Here is a 17,644-nt window from a genome sequence, read left to right on the forward strand (position 1 = left end):
TTTTGAGGTATTGTCATGGAGAAGAAAGGAAAAGGTGAAAAGGACAGAAAGGGAAACAAGCAAAGAAATAATGAACATGGTGAGAGAGGATTGCTGGGAGAAATATAATGAAGGCAGTTAAAATGGATGCAGAGGATTTTTATTGGTGATTGAATTTTGAAGACTGTGATAGATCAGATAAATTAGGGGAGAATTTTATGCAGGAGAGGAAGGGGTAGGTGGTAAATAGGCTTGTTGGATGAACTTAAGGAAGGTAGAAAGTATGCAGAATTGAAAAATAGTTTAATTTAGTGTTCAATGTCAATTGGTATTTTGTTAGTGGAGGCAAAAAAATATAACATTGTTTAAGTCTGTGTTCATCCAAACCTACCCTTGCCTGGTAGATTACCATATAATATTAATAATAATCTTAGAAAAAATTAAATTATACCCAAGGCTCAGTGAACATTTAAGTTCATTTGAAATTGATTTTTGAGGACATACCTGTCGCAAGTGTGGCTCCAAAGTGGCTGATATGAAACCAAGACTCAGAGATGTTGCAGCAATCGAAAGACAATCAAGAAATACTGGGGGAAGAGAAAGGGCAGCGAGGAGCCCATCCTTATTTGGCTGAAGACTTGCAAATTTTGGTGATTTAACTCCAGCCTCAGAATTACTTTCTGTAGTTTCTACAGAAAATAAATAAAAATGCAAACATAAATATTTTCAAAGGATTTATCATCATGGATGATATTTTACATTTTGGCAAATTTGAGCAAAATTACATACTACAATATTCGTTACTAATAATGGCTTCAATTAGCATTTAGAGTCATTCTCATGCGGCAGGGAGGATCTTCAAGAGTGCATTTCCACCAAAGCTCTTATTGAAATGTAAGAGAACAATGAAATACAGGAATAGCATATACTATGCCTTAAAAGTCCAATTCCAAAAGGGCAATTATGTTTAGACATTGATTGCTTGGAATAGAAAAAGTTAATAAGTACTTATTAACACAATGAGTTTGCTAAGAACTCTATTTCTAGACAATCTTACATATATTTTGGTAGGGTTATTTATAATTCTTTGATTTATTGTTTTATAAATCAGACACCAACATATTCACTCAGCTAAAACATTCTTTCCCTGGTTGTGTGCCCATATCAATATCAAGAAACATTAGGAAGCAATATATGTTTTATGGCCATTAAAAATAATGCATTCACTATCCCCAGCTACTTTAATATGACATTCAAATTTCCAAAAATTCTAATATTTTCTTGTTACCTACCATTTTTGTCATCACTAGAATGATTAAAGGCTGGCAGTATGCAAAATGTTAATGCTGCTGTTGAGAGCAGTACTCCACCCATCACCATGAATGGCGTTTTATAGCCACCAATCTGAAACAGTGTTCAGTTAAATGTTAGGTATTTCTTTTTATCAAACCATTTCAGTGCCAATAAATTGAATGAAAGTCTATTTGGACTGGGCAGAGGTCATTCAAATACAGAATAACTCTATCCAAAGGTAATTCATCCTTACCACTTTTTGAGAAGTGGCTAGCAAGTTGTAGCTGTCATTACCAGTGCTTATTAAAGTGATTGTGGATGAATAAATGACTTAAATGAGTACTGGTGTGGGGAGACAGGGAATTATTTGTATAGAAGGGTATAATGCACCTCCCCAAGATTTTTGGTGTTTCTCCAAATTGTCAAAGAAATATTTCAAACAAAAAGAAAGTTTATATTTGAAATAATCATGGTATTCAGTCCAAAGTTAATTTTGATAGGTGAGGATAGAGCTCATCTAATAATGGCCAGCCTAATGGTATGTGGGTTCACCATCAGTGTAGGGGAAGCAGCTCCTTTCCCTGTGCCACCAAGAGTTTTCAAGAAAGATCTAGTACCCTAGCACCCAAGTGACCCCTCTGAGTACCCATAGGTGTCACCTGGAACCACACCCAAGTCCACCACTCAGTAGCCCAGCGCTCTACTCACTGGACCACCATATCTCCCTTTTATGCTTTACATATTCTAATAATTATGCCTTGTACTAATGCCAAAGCCTTATCACTACCCCATTAATCCTCTCTCCTTATTTCTTTGTAGTCCCTGTATGTCAGTGCATTCTTCAAGTCTTAAAAGCACAATTTTCTGAGCCTTCTTCTGCCTCTCTCTCCCAGCTTTCTTTTATTAGCACTGATATGCCATTTGTAGTATTGTTTGAGTTCAGCTGCCAGCAGTTCCAACATCCTACAATTGTCCTTTACTTAATTGCAAGTAGTTCAGTTTCATTAGCAAATATTAAGTCATGGATTGGTTCTCCATTGGTTTTTATTCCTTTTGTCTTTTCTTTGATACTTTCCTCAAAATAAGTTGAACAAGTATGGTGAAAGGGGACAATACATTCTCAAACATTTTTTTGTATTTTTGCTGATCTTCCATTTCCAGCCACACTTATCAGGCTATACAGGTTCTTAAAGATCTTCTGGATCAGTCTCCTGTACTTTCACTTACCTAATTTGGTTTCATAACTGCCTGAGCAGGGCTTGTGTCCCTTCATCTCTTAGGTTTTTGTCTGAAGAATGCTATTTTCTCTGGGAATCTTTGTATGAATGTGCCTTGTACTAATGTTGACTCTTGTAGGGTGTATATGACAATTCCACATTATTATCGTCGTGGGATTCCACTTACGTTTCTCCATGGTCATTTACAGTTCACAGTCCAAATTTGCCTGTGGCACTTCACTCATTGCCCTCTACAATTTATTTTACAATTGCCCCATTACAATTAGGTTTTCTTTTCCTTTAACTGTGCTGAGGAAGTTTTCCACCTGCTCACATAGGTATTAGCTGTTCCGTTTTCTCTTCTAAACACCTAGATGATTGCATACAGATCTACACTATTACTGTGTCCATATAAATGCTTTCTATCTTCACATACAGTGTGACATCTGCTCATTACTTTCTTCTTCTTTTTTCATTAATAATAATATGAATATGTGGTAAAAATGTAGCATTAAAATTTTTGGTGACCATGTGTGTGTGTGGTAGTGACAGGACAGTGTTTCAAGCAAAAAATTAGTAGGCTCCACGAAGATGTCAAAATCATTGAAAACTGGCTAAGAGAAAATTCGTCGAAGTAAAATGTTGATGAAACAAAATCGATAGATATGCAAGGAAAGTAAATAGCTTCTACAAGATAAGGAATTTAGGAGAAAAAGAGTTGGAATTGGAACAAGACATGGGATGATAGTTATTATACATATGGTCAAACGTTATTGTTTAAGAACATGTTATCTATGAATGCATACAATATCTATTAAAATTGGCATTTTGTAAATACTCCAAAAATATTTAACACTACGGTTAAGGCTTATTGTTTACAAAACCATTTTAGCACAACATTCGAATATCATGCTATGCATGCTTGTAACGATCATGGTACTGATGATGGAAAAAAGTCAAGCAATAAGAATTATTTTGGAATGTGAGAAGACAACTCAAAAGAGTTGAAATGCTTGTTGAACTTAGTTTCTTATCTGTGGAACGGAGAAGAATTGCATAATGAAATTTATGCAATGATATTTTCCCATAAAGCTTTACAATGGCATCAATTACTTTTAAGAACTTATTCACAGAACTGTAACAATAACAAAAGAAATGCAAATAAGTTATTTTGGCACTCAAAATAGCAGTGATGCACAAAATCTCTTGAGTTTTTTTTCGGAAAAGAGAAGGAAGTGGGTGTGTGAGTTGGGAACCCTTGGCCAATGATTGGCTCCTTAGTGAGAGTAGTGTGAGTTTTTGGTGCTATTTTTTAGAATGGGTCGGTGCTTATTTTGGACTCTAGCAGAAGAACTCTTTTACTGGAGGTAAATTTTATTTCCATGATTCCAAGAAACTGCAGGAGATTATCAGCAGCAGTAACTTTTTGACAGAGTCATCCACTAATATACATTTCAATGCAACAATTTCAGGGTGTAAAAATTATATGCCTTGACCAAGGCTCATAACCCTTTCTGCAAGTGCTGGAATTGGTGCAAGGGCGATTTTCAATTGCGATATATAATTTTCCCATATGTGGTAATAGTCTGGAGTGACACTATGATGTGTCTTCCTATAATACCTGTGGGATGATTGAAATAATTAACTTATCCACCTCTTTATGCATTGTTTGTTCACTTCCTATTTGAATGTTAATTGCAATTGGTTCTGGACTACACCAATCACAGGACTTCCAAGAAAGAGTACCGCAATACATATTTGGTGAATAAGTAATGCTGCCATAGGGAAATCGTGCTGACTAATGATAGCCTGTGGTTGGAGGAACAATTAGGATTGTTGCAAAAATATATGAAAACACATATACATGGGAAGATTCCAAAGGAATGGAATAGATGTGCAGTAAAAATTAAAATTACTCTAAAAAAACAATGTAATAAATTAAAAACTCACCTGATACAAAAATCCACCAATTGATGGGCCAGCAATCAGTCCTAGGCCAAAAAATGTTTCAAGGGTTGCCTGAAAGAAATGAGCACAGCTGAGCTGAATGGATTAAGGAGCTGCAATGATGTTTGAATAACTTATTATTATGCATTTTTGAGCAGATATTAGCCTCAAGCCCATGAATGATCCAATTGATAGGATATCATTAATTTATAATATAATTGATTAATTAAGAGCAAGTCAAAAATATATGCATATGGAAGGGAACTATAATCTTGTCATAATGAATCTTAAAATAGACTGGCCCAACAGTTGCTCACGGTTACTGCTACCCAGGAGTAAATGAATTCGATGATGATAAAGAAAATTCTGTATCATAATAAATGTTTTCTAGATCCTGTAATGTTTTTTACGACTGAAAGTGGTCGCTCATGTTCGTACATGAGTCACACCAATGCTACCAAGCTCTGTAACATGCAATGCACAATCCAAACCATTGATACATGTTTACCGTATTCAAATCAGACTCCCTGAATCATGTTAAATATAATAAGTGAACAGAAACAGAATTTTCTGTATCTTCTGTGTGCTTATTTTCTTCTTCTGTTTCTTTTCAAAATTTACAAAAGAATAATCGATATCAAATGTGATGATAAAATTTCATGCCTACAACTCACGAATGTGGTGGCCACAGTTTCAGGAAACTCAATTGCAATTATGGTGAAGGAGGCTGTGACAGATGCAGAAGTACCTAGAGCCTCCACTATTCTTATGGCAAATGACAAAATGAGGAAGTCTTCTTTCTGCTGGACGAGGTCCAATAACCTGAAATTTCCAATGCAAAATATTATTCACTTTTTGGAACTCATTCCAGAATGGCCACACACAATGGAATATGACAGAGAACTCATTTTTTCTATATATCTGTAAAAATATGAGCATGCCTGACTGAAAAGTTTATTTAAATAGATGCAGAAAGACCTTAGGAATGGATGCATTCAACAAATGAGCATTCATGGCTAAGGTAGCACAGCCCATGGACAGCATTGCAGTACAGGCATGTTTGGTACATGAACATATGATGGCCATGAAGATGATAAAATAGAAGAGGTCGGTGTATCAGAGGATCATAAAAGTAATAACATGTAAATGAAGAAGGAAATGCAATTGACCGAGGAGCTTTCATTGGAGAAGGCTAAGATGCAAAATTTTCATACACATGTTTGTCACTGGCCAGTAAAAAAAAGTAAGTATTTAATGCAAGCCGCACAGTTTGCTAACATTTGTGAGCTATTGAGATAAGTTTGGCTTGAAAGTAGGCTGATGCGACATTTTTCTATGCTGTGGATTTGCTAGTCATTGTTTTTGTTTTTTTTAGAACATATGAAACTGTTTGAGTTGTTACTTGGTGGAATTTTTCATCCTACAGACATTTTTAATTCCAGTGTGTGTGTGTGTGTATAAACATGTATGCATGCATGTGTGTGTATAAACATACATACATACATGTACTGCCAAGAAAATGGGATGGGTTGATGGCTGAGACGGATGAGGGGAGGGTTGAGCCAAAGTAGTGTTATAGAAGTGGAGGAAAGGCCAGCAGACTCCCATGGGGGATTTTTCTAGTACATATTCTTGTTTTATTAAGAATAATATTTTCACTCATGCAAACAGCCGTGCAAAATGTTGACATTCCCTCTAATGCCTTTGTTACAGAAAGTTCTATAGCATTATCAAAAACTAATTTTTTTCCTCATTAATTTTCAGTCAACTGCAGCAAATATTGAATTAATACTGCTCTCAATTGAAGTTTTGGACTAATTAGCAGCTAATCTATTTTCCATGCTGTCTTTCTTGTTACATTACATGATTACTGTTGATTTGCAGACCATTCTTTAGAGAAGGCCATAATTTTGTCTCCTTAAGATATAAATAATCATTCAAAAAGCCATCTTAGGAAAATAATTGAAATTGCCTCATTTCCACATCTTCCCATGATTATGATGGTTCAACAACAGTTTGGTGTCTTCAGGTATGCTTCTACTTTCAATATTACACTACATATATGTTCATTCTTGCTGTTTATCTTTCCATTTTATTCATTGCTGCTGCTTAAGTTTTTCTTATTCCTTGATTTATTGTCATTAGATTGCATTTCAAACATTCCTCCTTTGTCCCTTCTCCAAATCCTGAGTATCTACCCACTAACCAGCCCATTGAGCTAGATCAAATGGTTTCATTTGCAAACATATGTAGACATATCCATGGAATGTACTTCTATGTTAGTTGGTTTTTGAATTATGAAGTTTCTTTTAGCCTCAACTTCAGCACAATGAATTTTTATCATGGCCATGAGATTTTGATATTGCTTAGAACTGTGTTTATTTTTATTTTTTTTATTACTTTTTATTTGCCCAGAGATCACAATACAAAAATACCAGGTGGGTGGCGTATGTACATGATATAAGGCACGTCAAAGAGGATCAAAGACACAGGCTCCGTTAAGATACATAAAAGAATAGATGCTCATAGTTACATAAATGTTTGGCACAAACCCATGAACATCGGTTGTAACATGCACATGCAATATCAAATTCAGAAAAATCATTGGGTCATTAACATGAATCAGACCATGACCAGTGCTAGAAACTAAAAGTATGAACTTACTGGTTGGGAATATTGTTGAGATATTCGTCAACCGATTAGAACATATTGCGCTGTAGATATCTTTTTAATTTATGCCTGAATGCAGCAGTTCTCTTTGTATCCTTGATACTTTTGGGTAGTTGTTATATAATCTGATGCCCATTTCATTGGGTCCTAATTTCAATGCTTTAGTTCTTATATTCCCATAATGGAAGTCATTCCTGCCTCTGGTGGAATGGTGATGATAGGCAGAGTTAAGAGTTGCCGATGTTATTTTTTATATATAGAATTAAAAACATAATGTAGATGCATGGGAGTGATAGCAAATTTAATTCACGGAAAATAGGCCTTGATGGAGCATTGTGAGGTTTCCTGGTGATGATTCTAATAGCTTTCTTTTGCATTTTAAAGATGGTTTGAGAAATAGCAGCTGATCCCCATAGTATTATACTGTAGGTTATATTTGAATAAATTTCCCCATAGTACAAATTGAGTAGTACAGTTTTACTTGTAGTTTCATACAGGTGTCTTAATAAGTAGCAAGTTGAACTGAGCTTGTGTTGAAGGGCTTTTACATGAGTATCCCGAGAAATATTTGCTCATAGAGAAATACCTAGAAATTTGCATTCTGTCACATGCTCAATTGATAGGTCATTGATTTTTACCAGCAGATCATCTAACACGTTCTTATAGCGTGTAAAGTATACTATTTTACTTTTATTTACATTTAAGTCTAAAAGGTTGTCTGTACACCACTTGTTTATTGCAAGTGTGACAGAATTAGATTTTTCCACAAGGCTGGGATATGTTTGTGTTGATATTATTACATTAGTGTCGTCAGCATACAACACTGGTGTTATTCCATCATTAATTGGTAAGCAGTTAGGTAGGTCATTGATGTATATCAGAAAGAGGAGTGGCCCAAGGGTTGAGCCTTGTGGAACACCTTTGTTAACTTGGTATGCTTCGGATGAATATTTTGACCCATCAACTGATAACACTACACTCTGAGTGCGATTATGAATATACGACTTCATCCAGTTTAAAGGAATTCCTCTAATTCCTATTCTATTGAGTTTAATTAGTAGTCTATTGTGGTTTACATTATCAAAAGCCTTTGACAAGTCAAAAAACATTCCAAGAGTTTTGCGTTTAGCATCTAATGAATTAAGTATACTGTCGATTGCCTGATATATGGCAGTTGTGGTACACCTTTCAGATCTAAATCCATGCTGAGGATTTGAAAGAAGGAAGTTTTTTTCGAGATAAGATGCTATTTGCATATACATGGCTTTTTCAAATATTTTAGCAAATGTATTTTGGACGGCTATTGGTCTGTAGTTGTTCAAATCATTTACACAGCCATGGTTTTTATAAATGGGCACTACTTTTGATTCTTTTAATTGGAATGGGAAAATCCCCTGTAACAGGGATTCATTAATTAAAAACAAAAGGGGTGCTTTTATGGCTTCAAAACAATGATGACGGAACGGGGGAAAATGAGGACGGAAAATGGGGAAATCATTACAGGTAGCGTGAAAAAGGCAAATATGTTAAACCATTTTTTCCAGAGCGTCTACAACAAAAACACAAACGCACCAAACCATCCTCCACACCCACCCGGGGAACACATGAGCGATCTTACACTGACCAAGCAGGGAATAGTACATCTGCTCCGTAGTATCAAAGCACACAAGGCACCTGGTCCGGAAGAAATACCTGCTAGAATATTAAAGGAATTAGCTGACGACATTGCCCCATTTTTACATATTGTTTTTCTAAAATCGATAGAAGAAGGCTCAGTGCCTCGCGACTGGAAGCTAGCCCATATAACTCCCATCTATAAAGGCAGCGATAGGGATGAACCAACGAATTACCGACCCATTTCTTTAACATCGATCTCTTGTAAAATATTGGAACACATTATTGTCACTAACATTATGAGATTTCTTGATAGTAGGGAAATACTAATCCACAACCAGCATGGATTTAGGAAAAGCAGATCTTGCGAAACACAACTTGGTCTCTTCATTCACGATATACTTAGATCGGGAGAAAACAACACACAAGTCGATGCAGTATTCCTGGATTTCAAAAAAGGCTTCGACAAAGTCCCACACAATAAATTGTTACATAAACTTAAATACTATGGGATCAATGAGAAAATAATTAATTGGATTAGAGACTTCTTGTCAAACCGCAAACAAATAGTAGTCATAGATGGGTTGTGCTCAACGGAGAGAGATGTAACTTCGGGCGTCCCCCAGGGAAGTGTAATAGGGCCTCTTCTGTTCTTAATATACATAAATGACTTAAGCACACACGTTAGTAGCAATCTAAGGTTATTTGCTGATGACACGGTGATATACAGGGAAATAAGGAGCCAACTAGATCGCGAGCTACTCTCTAGAGACTTAGACAATATCTCGGAATGGTGCAATAAATGGGGATTAACACTTAATATAGATAAATGTGCAGTTTTGAAATTTTGGAATAAAGGAAGCGAGGAACAGGATATAAACTACAAAATAGAGGGTTCAGTATTGACTACGGCAAATCAAGTTAAATATTTGGGGGTTGTTCTAACACCACGCCTTTCATGGGGAGCACATATCAGGACAATATGCGGATCAGCTTTAAAGAAACTTGGCTTCATAAAACGGGTGGTGGGGAAATGTAATGAAAAAGTTAAAGAGAGGTGTTATTTTGCTCTAGTTAGACCTCATTTGGAATATGCCGCAAGTATTTGGGATCCGTGGGAGAAAATTTGGCAAAAAGAATTAGATAAAGTCCAGAGAAAATCCGCTAGATTCGTCAAAAATTGTTATGATAAAAACACAAGTGTGACAGGTCTCTTAGGGGATTTAGGCTGGGAACCACTTGAAGTGCGGAGAGAACAAGCGAGGCTTAGACTTTTAGAAAGGTTCAGAACAAACGAGTTTAAATATGACACTGAAGGAATTATAATGGCCCCACACTACTTAGGTAGATCAGACCACAAAGATAAACTAAGGGAGATAGATTCCAAGACAGATAGGTACAAATACTCATTCTTTCCCCGAACAATCAGTAATCATAATAGCAAGAAACCGAAATCACTTTAGAAATATTAAAAACGTTGAATTTACAAGTCGGAACAAAATTAAACACTATAGAGATGTTAGGTATACTTTCAGGTGCATGTGTATGTTAGTTGGTAGTTTGAGTGTTTGCATGTGTGTGGGGTGTAAGTGTTCATGCATGAATGTATGCCATGTTTTTTTTTATATATGATTTTGTGGTTATTGCATGCGGTTTTTTTTTCTTTTTCTTTTCTAAATTACGGGTGGTGTCCTAGCACCCCCCGCCACACGCCCTTGCGGCGGCTTGCGGGGTATTAAGTAGATGTAGATGTAGATGTAGATGTAGATGTAGATGAACAACTTTACCAGGAATTTCAACTGGGCCAGTACTGGATTTGTTTCTGAGTGAGGAGACAATAGTTTTTAGATTGGTTTCAGAACAGGGCTTGGCAAACATTGATGATGGTGCATTTGCAAAAAGCAAATTGGCTGGAGAAGTAGTTAGGCAAGGAGCTGATACATAGTATTTGTTAAATTTATTAGCTAAAGATGAAGAGCTAATGGCGGTGTTATTTTCAGGGTTACAAAGTTTTGGGAGAGTGAGTTGTGGATTTTTCTTACCTCTACAGTCATTAATTATTTCCCATGCAGTTTTGGACTTGGTGAGGTGAAAGAAAGAGAAAAAACAACTTTGCACTTCCACACACTTTTTTAATATAACACGACCATGGTTCCGATGCTGCGCATCATCTTCAGGACCTGAAGATGATGCGCAGCATCGGAACCATCCATGGTCGTGTTATATTAAAAAAGTGTGTGGAAGTGCAAAGTTGTTTTTTCTCTTTCTTTCACCTCACCATGAAAGAATTCCACCAAGTTAAGCCTGAAACTGTTAGATTCAGTTTTGGACTTGTTATTGGAATTAAGTAACTTATTATCATTATAGGTTCTTTTCGTGGTAGAAATCAGTTTACGATAATACTTTTGAAATTCCTTATAGAGTAACCTTTGTTCATGATTGTTTGAACTTTTACTGGAGATAGCAAGTTTTTTAAGGATAGTTGATTAGTAATGGATCTCATCAGTTAGCCATGGCTTACATTTTGCTCTATGAAATATGTTATGATGTGTTACTGGAAAACACAATTCAAAATTGTGTTTGAAAATTGAATAAAAGTAATTGAAACCTTCGTCTACTGACTTAAGGTCATAGACATTGTCCCAGTTTTGGGACTGTAGAAGGAGCAGAAAATGCTGCATATTTCCATGAGTGAGAGACCACCTTGGGTAAGTTTTATCATTTGGACTATCCGTTGGTTGGTTAGTATCGATACTTATTTTCACCATGCAATGGTCTGTTATACCTAGGTCACTAACAGTTGTTAATACTTTTTCTTGGTTTAGGTTGGTCACAGCGTAATCAATTAGGGTGGCAGATGTGGGAGTGACTCTGGTAGGATTATTGTTAAAACATTCCATGCTGTAAGTTTTGAACAGATTCAACAATTTGGATCTGTGAGGGGAGTCAACAAAGAGATTACAATTGAGGTCACCGTTCAGCACGAGTATCCGGTTGCTTGCATATAAGCAGCAAAAGAGTTGGTCCAGTTTTTTAATGAATGCATGAAAATCACCAGTTGGTGATCTGTTGATGGAGATGAGCACGAGCAATCCCACTGGAGTTTCATGGAAACACACTGCACATTCAAAAGTTTTTTCTTCCTTGTTCCGTGTTCAAATTGAATATGCTCAATGAGGGAGTCTAGAGTCTTTAATCTCTCCCGGTAACATCTCTGCTATCATATATTATTATTATAATAATTGTATAATTCATTTTGAGGTCATTCCAGATTGAGTTCAAAACATTTTTTGAAACATGTACTTTGTTGCAATTGTCCAACATATACGATGTAAGCATCCTAGGTAGAGTATATTTGTACCTTTATAAACACTGACCAAAAATAAAGTTATTTAAACTTCTAGAGATTTGGCAATGTTTTCACAACCTTTGGTCATGGCAATCACTAAATATTACCATAGAAAGCACAAAATTTGCATGCATGAGGTCACCCCCAATTGTCAGAGTGTAAGGAGGGTACATCAAAGGAAGCTCAAACCTCAGATATTCATGATCACATTAGAGCCTTAGTAATTCATAATTTATGTATTTCCTGACCTCTCAAAACCTCCTTATCCTGAGTATTTTTTCACAAAAGGCTTTCTGCATTTAGTTTGCAAAGGTGAAAAAGATATGGAAAAATATTAGGAAACAAGAGAGATTAGGACTTACCCGAATAAACAGGAGCACACTGCAGAAACGAATAGCCCAGCATTGTACGTAAAAATTGGCCCCAGAGACTCAAGCTGAAATGGAAAGACTTATTGATACATTCCTGAAGTCACTTGGTAACTAAAATGCCTAAAAATGTCTTCCTATCTTTTATAAATAGGTTTAAAAGTCAGTTTATCTAGTTCAATTTCAGAGGACAATTTTCATTTCCCACCAGTTAGAGTATAAAATTTGACTTTCAACAGGCAGGCATATTTTTTTGGAAATTGACATGTGTAGAAAGCACATCTTAAGAATTACTTGGCCATTAAAAAAATCATTTCATATTTTAGTTTATAATGTAACCAGCAACTTGATGGTTTCATTCCCCTTCATTCTTTACTTTAACATGGCAACTTGAATCTTTGTGATTTTTTAAAATAGGTGAAAAACAATTTTTATGATTTGATTCAATCAAGCATGTTTGCAATGTTTCTCATTGAGATTATTAGACATACATTTTTACTCCAATTACTAGTGTAATCTTTTACTTGTTTGCATGTTTACTACATACACATGAGAAATTTTATCAAAATAGTACTTGCGGTAAATTATTTTTTACTTTCTTTAATTTATTAAAATTAATCAACTCCAGGATTTAGAAAAAAGGATATGTTAAGAGTTCCTTTAAACACGCTTTAATCATTTGCCTAATAAATACAAATACATAAAATAAAAATCTTCTACTTTTGAAAAGGAATACAATCCGATGTTGAAATGTATGAAAATTACTTCATAAAATCCTCGACTTTCAAAACAAAAGGCTGTGTACAAACTACTTGTGTGGAAGAATTGGGAGGGAGGTACTTACGTATTTTCCAAAGAAGGGACTGCTCAAGAATGAAGTCAGTTCAAAAATTCCAAATACGAATCCATACTGTGATGGAGTGACACCTTTAGATTCAGCCTGTGAAACAGGAAAAAGTGTAAAAATAGACTGCTGTTGTAATTTTCAGAGTTAAAGGTTAATATTTCTTAATAAAGATAAATTTTTTTGGGATTAATGGCAAACATTTCATGGCAAGAACATCAAAAATACCAAAACACAATGATTGAATTGTACTAGTCTAATGTGGCGATGGGTATTTGGTACCTATTGACCGACTCGGGGGAGGGAGGGGGTTCATTCTATGGACATGTCATCCCACATGCAAGGAAAGAGAAGTGAAGTTCCCGAAGCTAGCTTGAAATTATTTTAAGATATTTTCCAATAAATGTAATATTTGCTGTTATTGTAATATTATTTTACGAAAAAATTTGCAGAGGTGAAACCAAAAAAACCTTAACTTTCAAAAATGTTGGGTTAAATAAAACATGAACATAATCTAAATTCATATGATGTCTTTTCAAAAAGTTCCGGAACTTATTTGATAATGCACCAACTCTGGGCATAGAACGACCAAATAAGTTTCCCTGTGTAGTGGCATCCTTTTTACTTAGCCTGCTCTTGGTTTTTGCCTTGCCTTGGTTGTTGCCTTATTTATTTATTTATTTTAAAACATTGTTCACATACAGCAGTGGGGCCAATTTACAGTGACAAATATAACAAACATATAAGAGGACAAAAGACAATAACAGTATAACAATAACAACGAGAACCAAGCATGGACCGGGGAAAATTTTAATTTCCTTCTTGCTAAAACATCGCCCTGCAACTGTTTGCTCGCGCACGAGTATGATTGTTCCTTGTTTGATATCCGAGATAGTTGATTTTGATGACAAGCCATTAAACATCGAACTTTGATTAAAATATGGGAAAAATTTTACAGATGCCCAATAAATGATCATTTAAATTCATGCTAATCATTACATGAGCCGTAAAAGCTGTGAATGAATCGTCAAGAATGTTGGTAGTCGGAGATGTTGACCTGCGTTCTGGATGACCCTCTTCCAACTCTGATGACGCACACGTTGCACATATTCGTGAAATCGTGCGTTACAAACCTTGTTTGATATTTCGTGAAACGGCACAAAAATACAGCATATCGATAAATTTACGTCCTGGAATTCTGACGACAAAATTATCATGCGTCACTACTGATTTAGAATTTTTCTTAGGAAAAGCTGTCACAACCTCTCTCTCTCTCAGTGAGCCATCTCACCTGACCTGGGTCAGGCACTTTTTTTCCTTCCCAAACTGAAATTCATTTTGAAAGGACGATGATTTTCGACAACTTGAGATATAAAGAAAAAACCGCAGGGGGTCTATTGCATGCGATATCAAAAAATACACTTTAGGACTGTTTACAGGGGTGGTAACGACGTTAATACCTGCCCTCGTTTCCCTGCTATCAATCGTCTTGTTGATGATCCTGAGAGCCAATTTAGCTGCGTGCGAAATCAAACTTATTGCTCTGTAATCCTCGTATGAAGTATTCTTTACCTTTTTTGGAATGAGAACTAACACTGATCTGACGAAATGTCCCGGCCAAATTCCTCCCTCATAGATGCTACGAATGAGTCCATAAACTCTTCCTCCCACGTTTTCCTAAATCTTTAAATTCTCCCGCGGAGGTGTTTGTTTACCCCTACAGCCTTATTTGAATTGAATTCCGTCAATGCCCTTAGAGATTTGCCTATGCATGTATAATGTAGGTACTCTACAGTGCCATCAAGAAAGGGAAGTAGAAGAGGTAATTGAAATATTCTTGGAAGTAAGATTATTAAAGCAAGGTGTAAAGAGAATTTCTTTGGCACGGAAATCAAGTTTCGTGGGATTATCAATGCACAGAGTACAAAGGTCTAAAATGGAGCAGAAGAGCATTTAAATAACACGCTAGCGCCGACAAGATGCGAAACCCGGGAAGCATGCAGAACTCATCTAATTCTTGCCGCGGGAATCTCCGAAGGAGCGTGTTTCCTTGTTTTTCTTTCAATCCCATCAAAATTTTTCGACAAAAAAATACATGGTTTAGGTTAAAAAGTCTTTAAGTACCACAAATGCTGATACGCAGATTCATTCGCGACATTCTAAATCGGAGAATCCAAAAAACCGGTAATCCCTTATTTAATGAGTTAGGTCACAAGATGCTACCACATGAAATTCAAGACAACCTAATTAAGTGGGTTTGGGAAAATCTCTTCGAACGCCTTCAAAATGTTACACTTATTTGACTAAATATATTCGATTAGCGAGGAACAGCTTCCAATTTCCCCAAAGCAAGCACCGACCATAATCACTGATTCCTCAGGCACTGCAATACCATTTAATCTGGGACATATTTTCTCTCCAATTGAGTTAGAATGAAGATTTACAACGGGATGCACATTTAATCAATAGATAGTATTCAGATATGCCAAATTGGATATACTCGTACATTGCCGATATTATCCACCTGATTAGTCCTGTTCAATGGCCTGGCTACTTAGATCAAGCCGCACTCTTATAGGACGAAAGATTAAAATAACTCTTTAGAGAGAGAGACTTCAATTTGAAATTGACTTGTACAATGAGGCGTACCACCAAATAAAATTATTTTTCTTCGTTGTCATCATCTTCAAAAGTCCGTGCCTCGCAAAATGTTGTTTCTCCATCCAATCAACCTTCATTTCACTCAACTGCAATACAGGTCGCCATTTCTACTTTTACTTTTGTCATCTCAAGCAGTAGGATTTTGCATCATTACTTATAGTTAATGTTATGTTTCTCATTACTCTTCATGTGTTATTAATGTCATTCATTTCTTCATTTCAATTTCAGTTACATAATAATATGTATACAATGTGACAAATAATTGTTACAATGCATAAGTATCTTTCCTTTAATTCATCGAGTTTTCGCAGGTTTTTCGCTTCCCCCTTCTCTTCTTGGGCGTTTTCCTGCGTTTGCTTTTACTAGGTGAGCACTGCCACGCTTACCCTAGCTTTTCCAAAAAACCTCATTATTTGCTTAGACTTTCCCTATTTTATCGTTCTCTTTCCTCATTGTAATTTGCTTTGAGTATGCCTGTATGTAAATTTGGCATACTTTATTTATATAGGTACGAGGGTGCTCCCATAAGTATCCGACCTGATCTAAAGGTGGTGGTAGTTGTTTGAAAAATATCACCGTATTAGAAAGTACGCAATATACCAAGCATATGTTTCAAGTTTGAAGACGCCACGTTGTTTGGTTTTTGTTTGGCAGCCATCAATAGTATACGCTTTCAGTGAATTTCTGAAAATAGAGAAAATGGTCATCGTTATGTGATACAATACTTTTATTTGAAAGGCCTCAGCCCAACCAATATATAAGCTGAACTGTATTATACTCTGGGTGAATCTGCTCCTTCGTTTACAACAGTAAAATATTGGGTAGCAGACTTTAAACGAGGCCGCACGAGCTGTCAAGACGAGCATCGCATTGGTCGACCAAATAAAGTGATGACTCCATAAACTGTGGAGAAAATCCACAAAGTGATACTGGATGATCGTCGACTGAAAGTACGCGAGCTAGCAGACATAGTAGGCACTTGAAAAAGTGCGGTACATCGCATATTAACTGAAAGTTTGGACATGAGAAAGCTGTGTGTAAGATGGGTGCCGCGTTTGCTCACAATCGAGCAAAACCTGTGTCTTGAAGATGTTTCAATTGAATGTTAAGCAAAGTTTCACGGCAACACAGCAGTACTTTTGCGCCGTTTCATAGCCATGGATGAAACATGGGTCCAATTCTTCACGCCCGAGACAAAAGAACAATCAAAACATTGGATTCAAAAGGGAGAACCGCATCCAAAGAAGGAGAAGACCATTTCATTTGCAGGCAAGGTCATGGCGTCGGTTTGAGGAGCAAGACAGTTCTTATTATAAAAATGGTATCGAACTTATTGAACATCTCAGGGAAAAGTGTATAGAGCTGAAAGGAGATTATGTTGACAAAATAAATAAATTTTTTCCAAAATATTTGTTTTTTCTTTGTGGGGTCGGGTACTTCTGGGACCACCCTCATATATGTATGTATATATGGAAGCATATTTATATATGTATATTTTTTTGATGTGAAAATCTGTGCATAATGTATGTTTGTCTATACATGTATTTATGTGTATACATGTAATTATAAATTTTATGACTAAGATAAATGTCCTGTAATATGCATACGACGATGGGTTAAATGGAAGAAGGGACCCATAGGTCGCAATTTTGTCCAAATAAAGACCTCTATCTATCTGTCCATCAGCAAAGAAGATAGCAAA

At 36.0% G+C, this 17,644-nt stretch overlaps 1 protein-coding gene across 1 annotated transcript in view; it reads right to left on the reverse strand.

Annotated features, from left to right (window-relative positions):
* LOC139694664 (MFS-type transporter SLC18B1-like) overlaps positions 1 to 17,644 on the reverse strand; it is a 36,445-nt gene that overhangs the window by 5,933 nt on the left and 12,868 nt on the right. The window contains exons 3-8 of the mRNA XM_071593159.1: positions 13,282 to 13,377; positions 12,432 to 12,505; positions 5,111 to 5,258; positions 4,440 to 4,508; positions 1,272 to 1,383; positions 484 to 668 (exon numbers count right to left, since the gene is read on the reverse strand). Of these exons, the coding sequence (XP_071449260.1) occupies positions 484 to 668; positions 1,272 to 1,383; positions 4,440 to 4,508; positions 5,111 to 5,258; positions 12,432 to 12,505; positions 13,282 to 13,377 (684 nt within the window). The remainder of the gene's footprint in view (positions 1 to 483; positions 669 to 1,271; positions 1,384 to 4,439; positions 4,509 to 5,110; positions 5,259 to 12,431; positions 12,506 to 13,281; positions 13,378 to 17,644) is intronic.

The sequence above is a fragment of the Hetaerina americana genome, unplaced genomic scaffold, assembly GCF_022747635.1.
Source record: "Hetaerina americana unplaced genomic scaffold, ioHetAmer1.1.p SCAF_52, whole genome shotgun sequence".
NCBI classification, from domain to species: domain Eukaryota; kingdom Metazoa; phylum Arthropoda; class Insecta; order Odonata; family Calopterygidae; genus Hetaerina; species Hetaerina americana.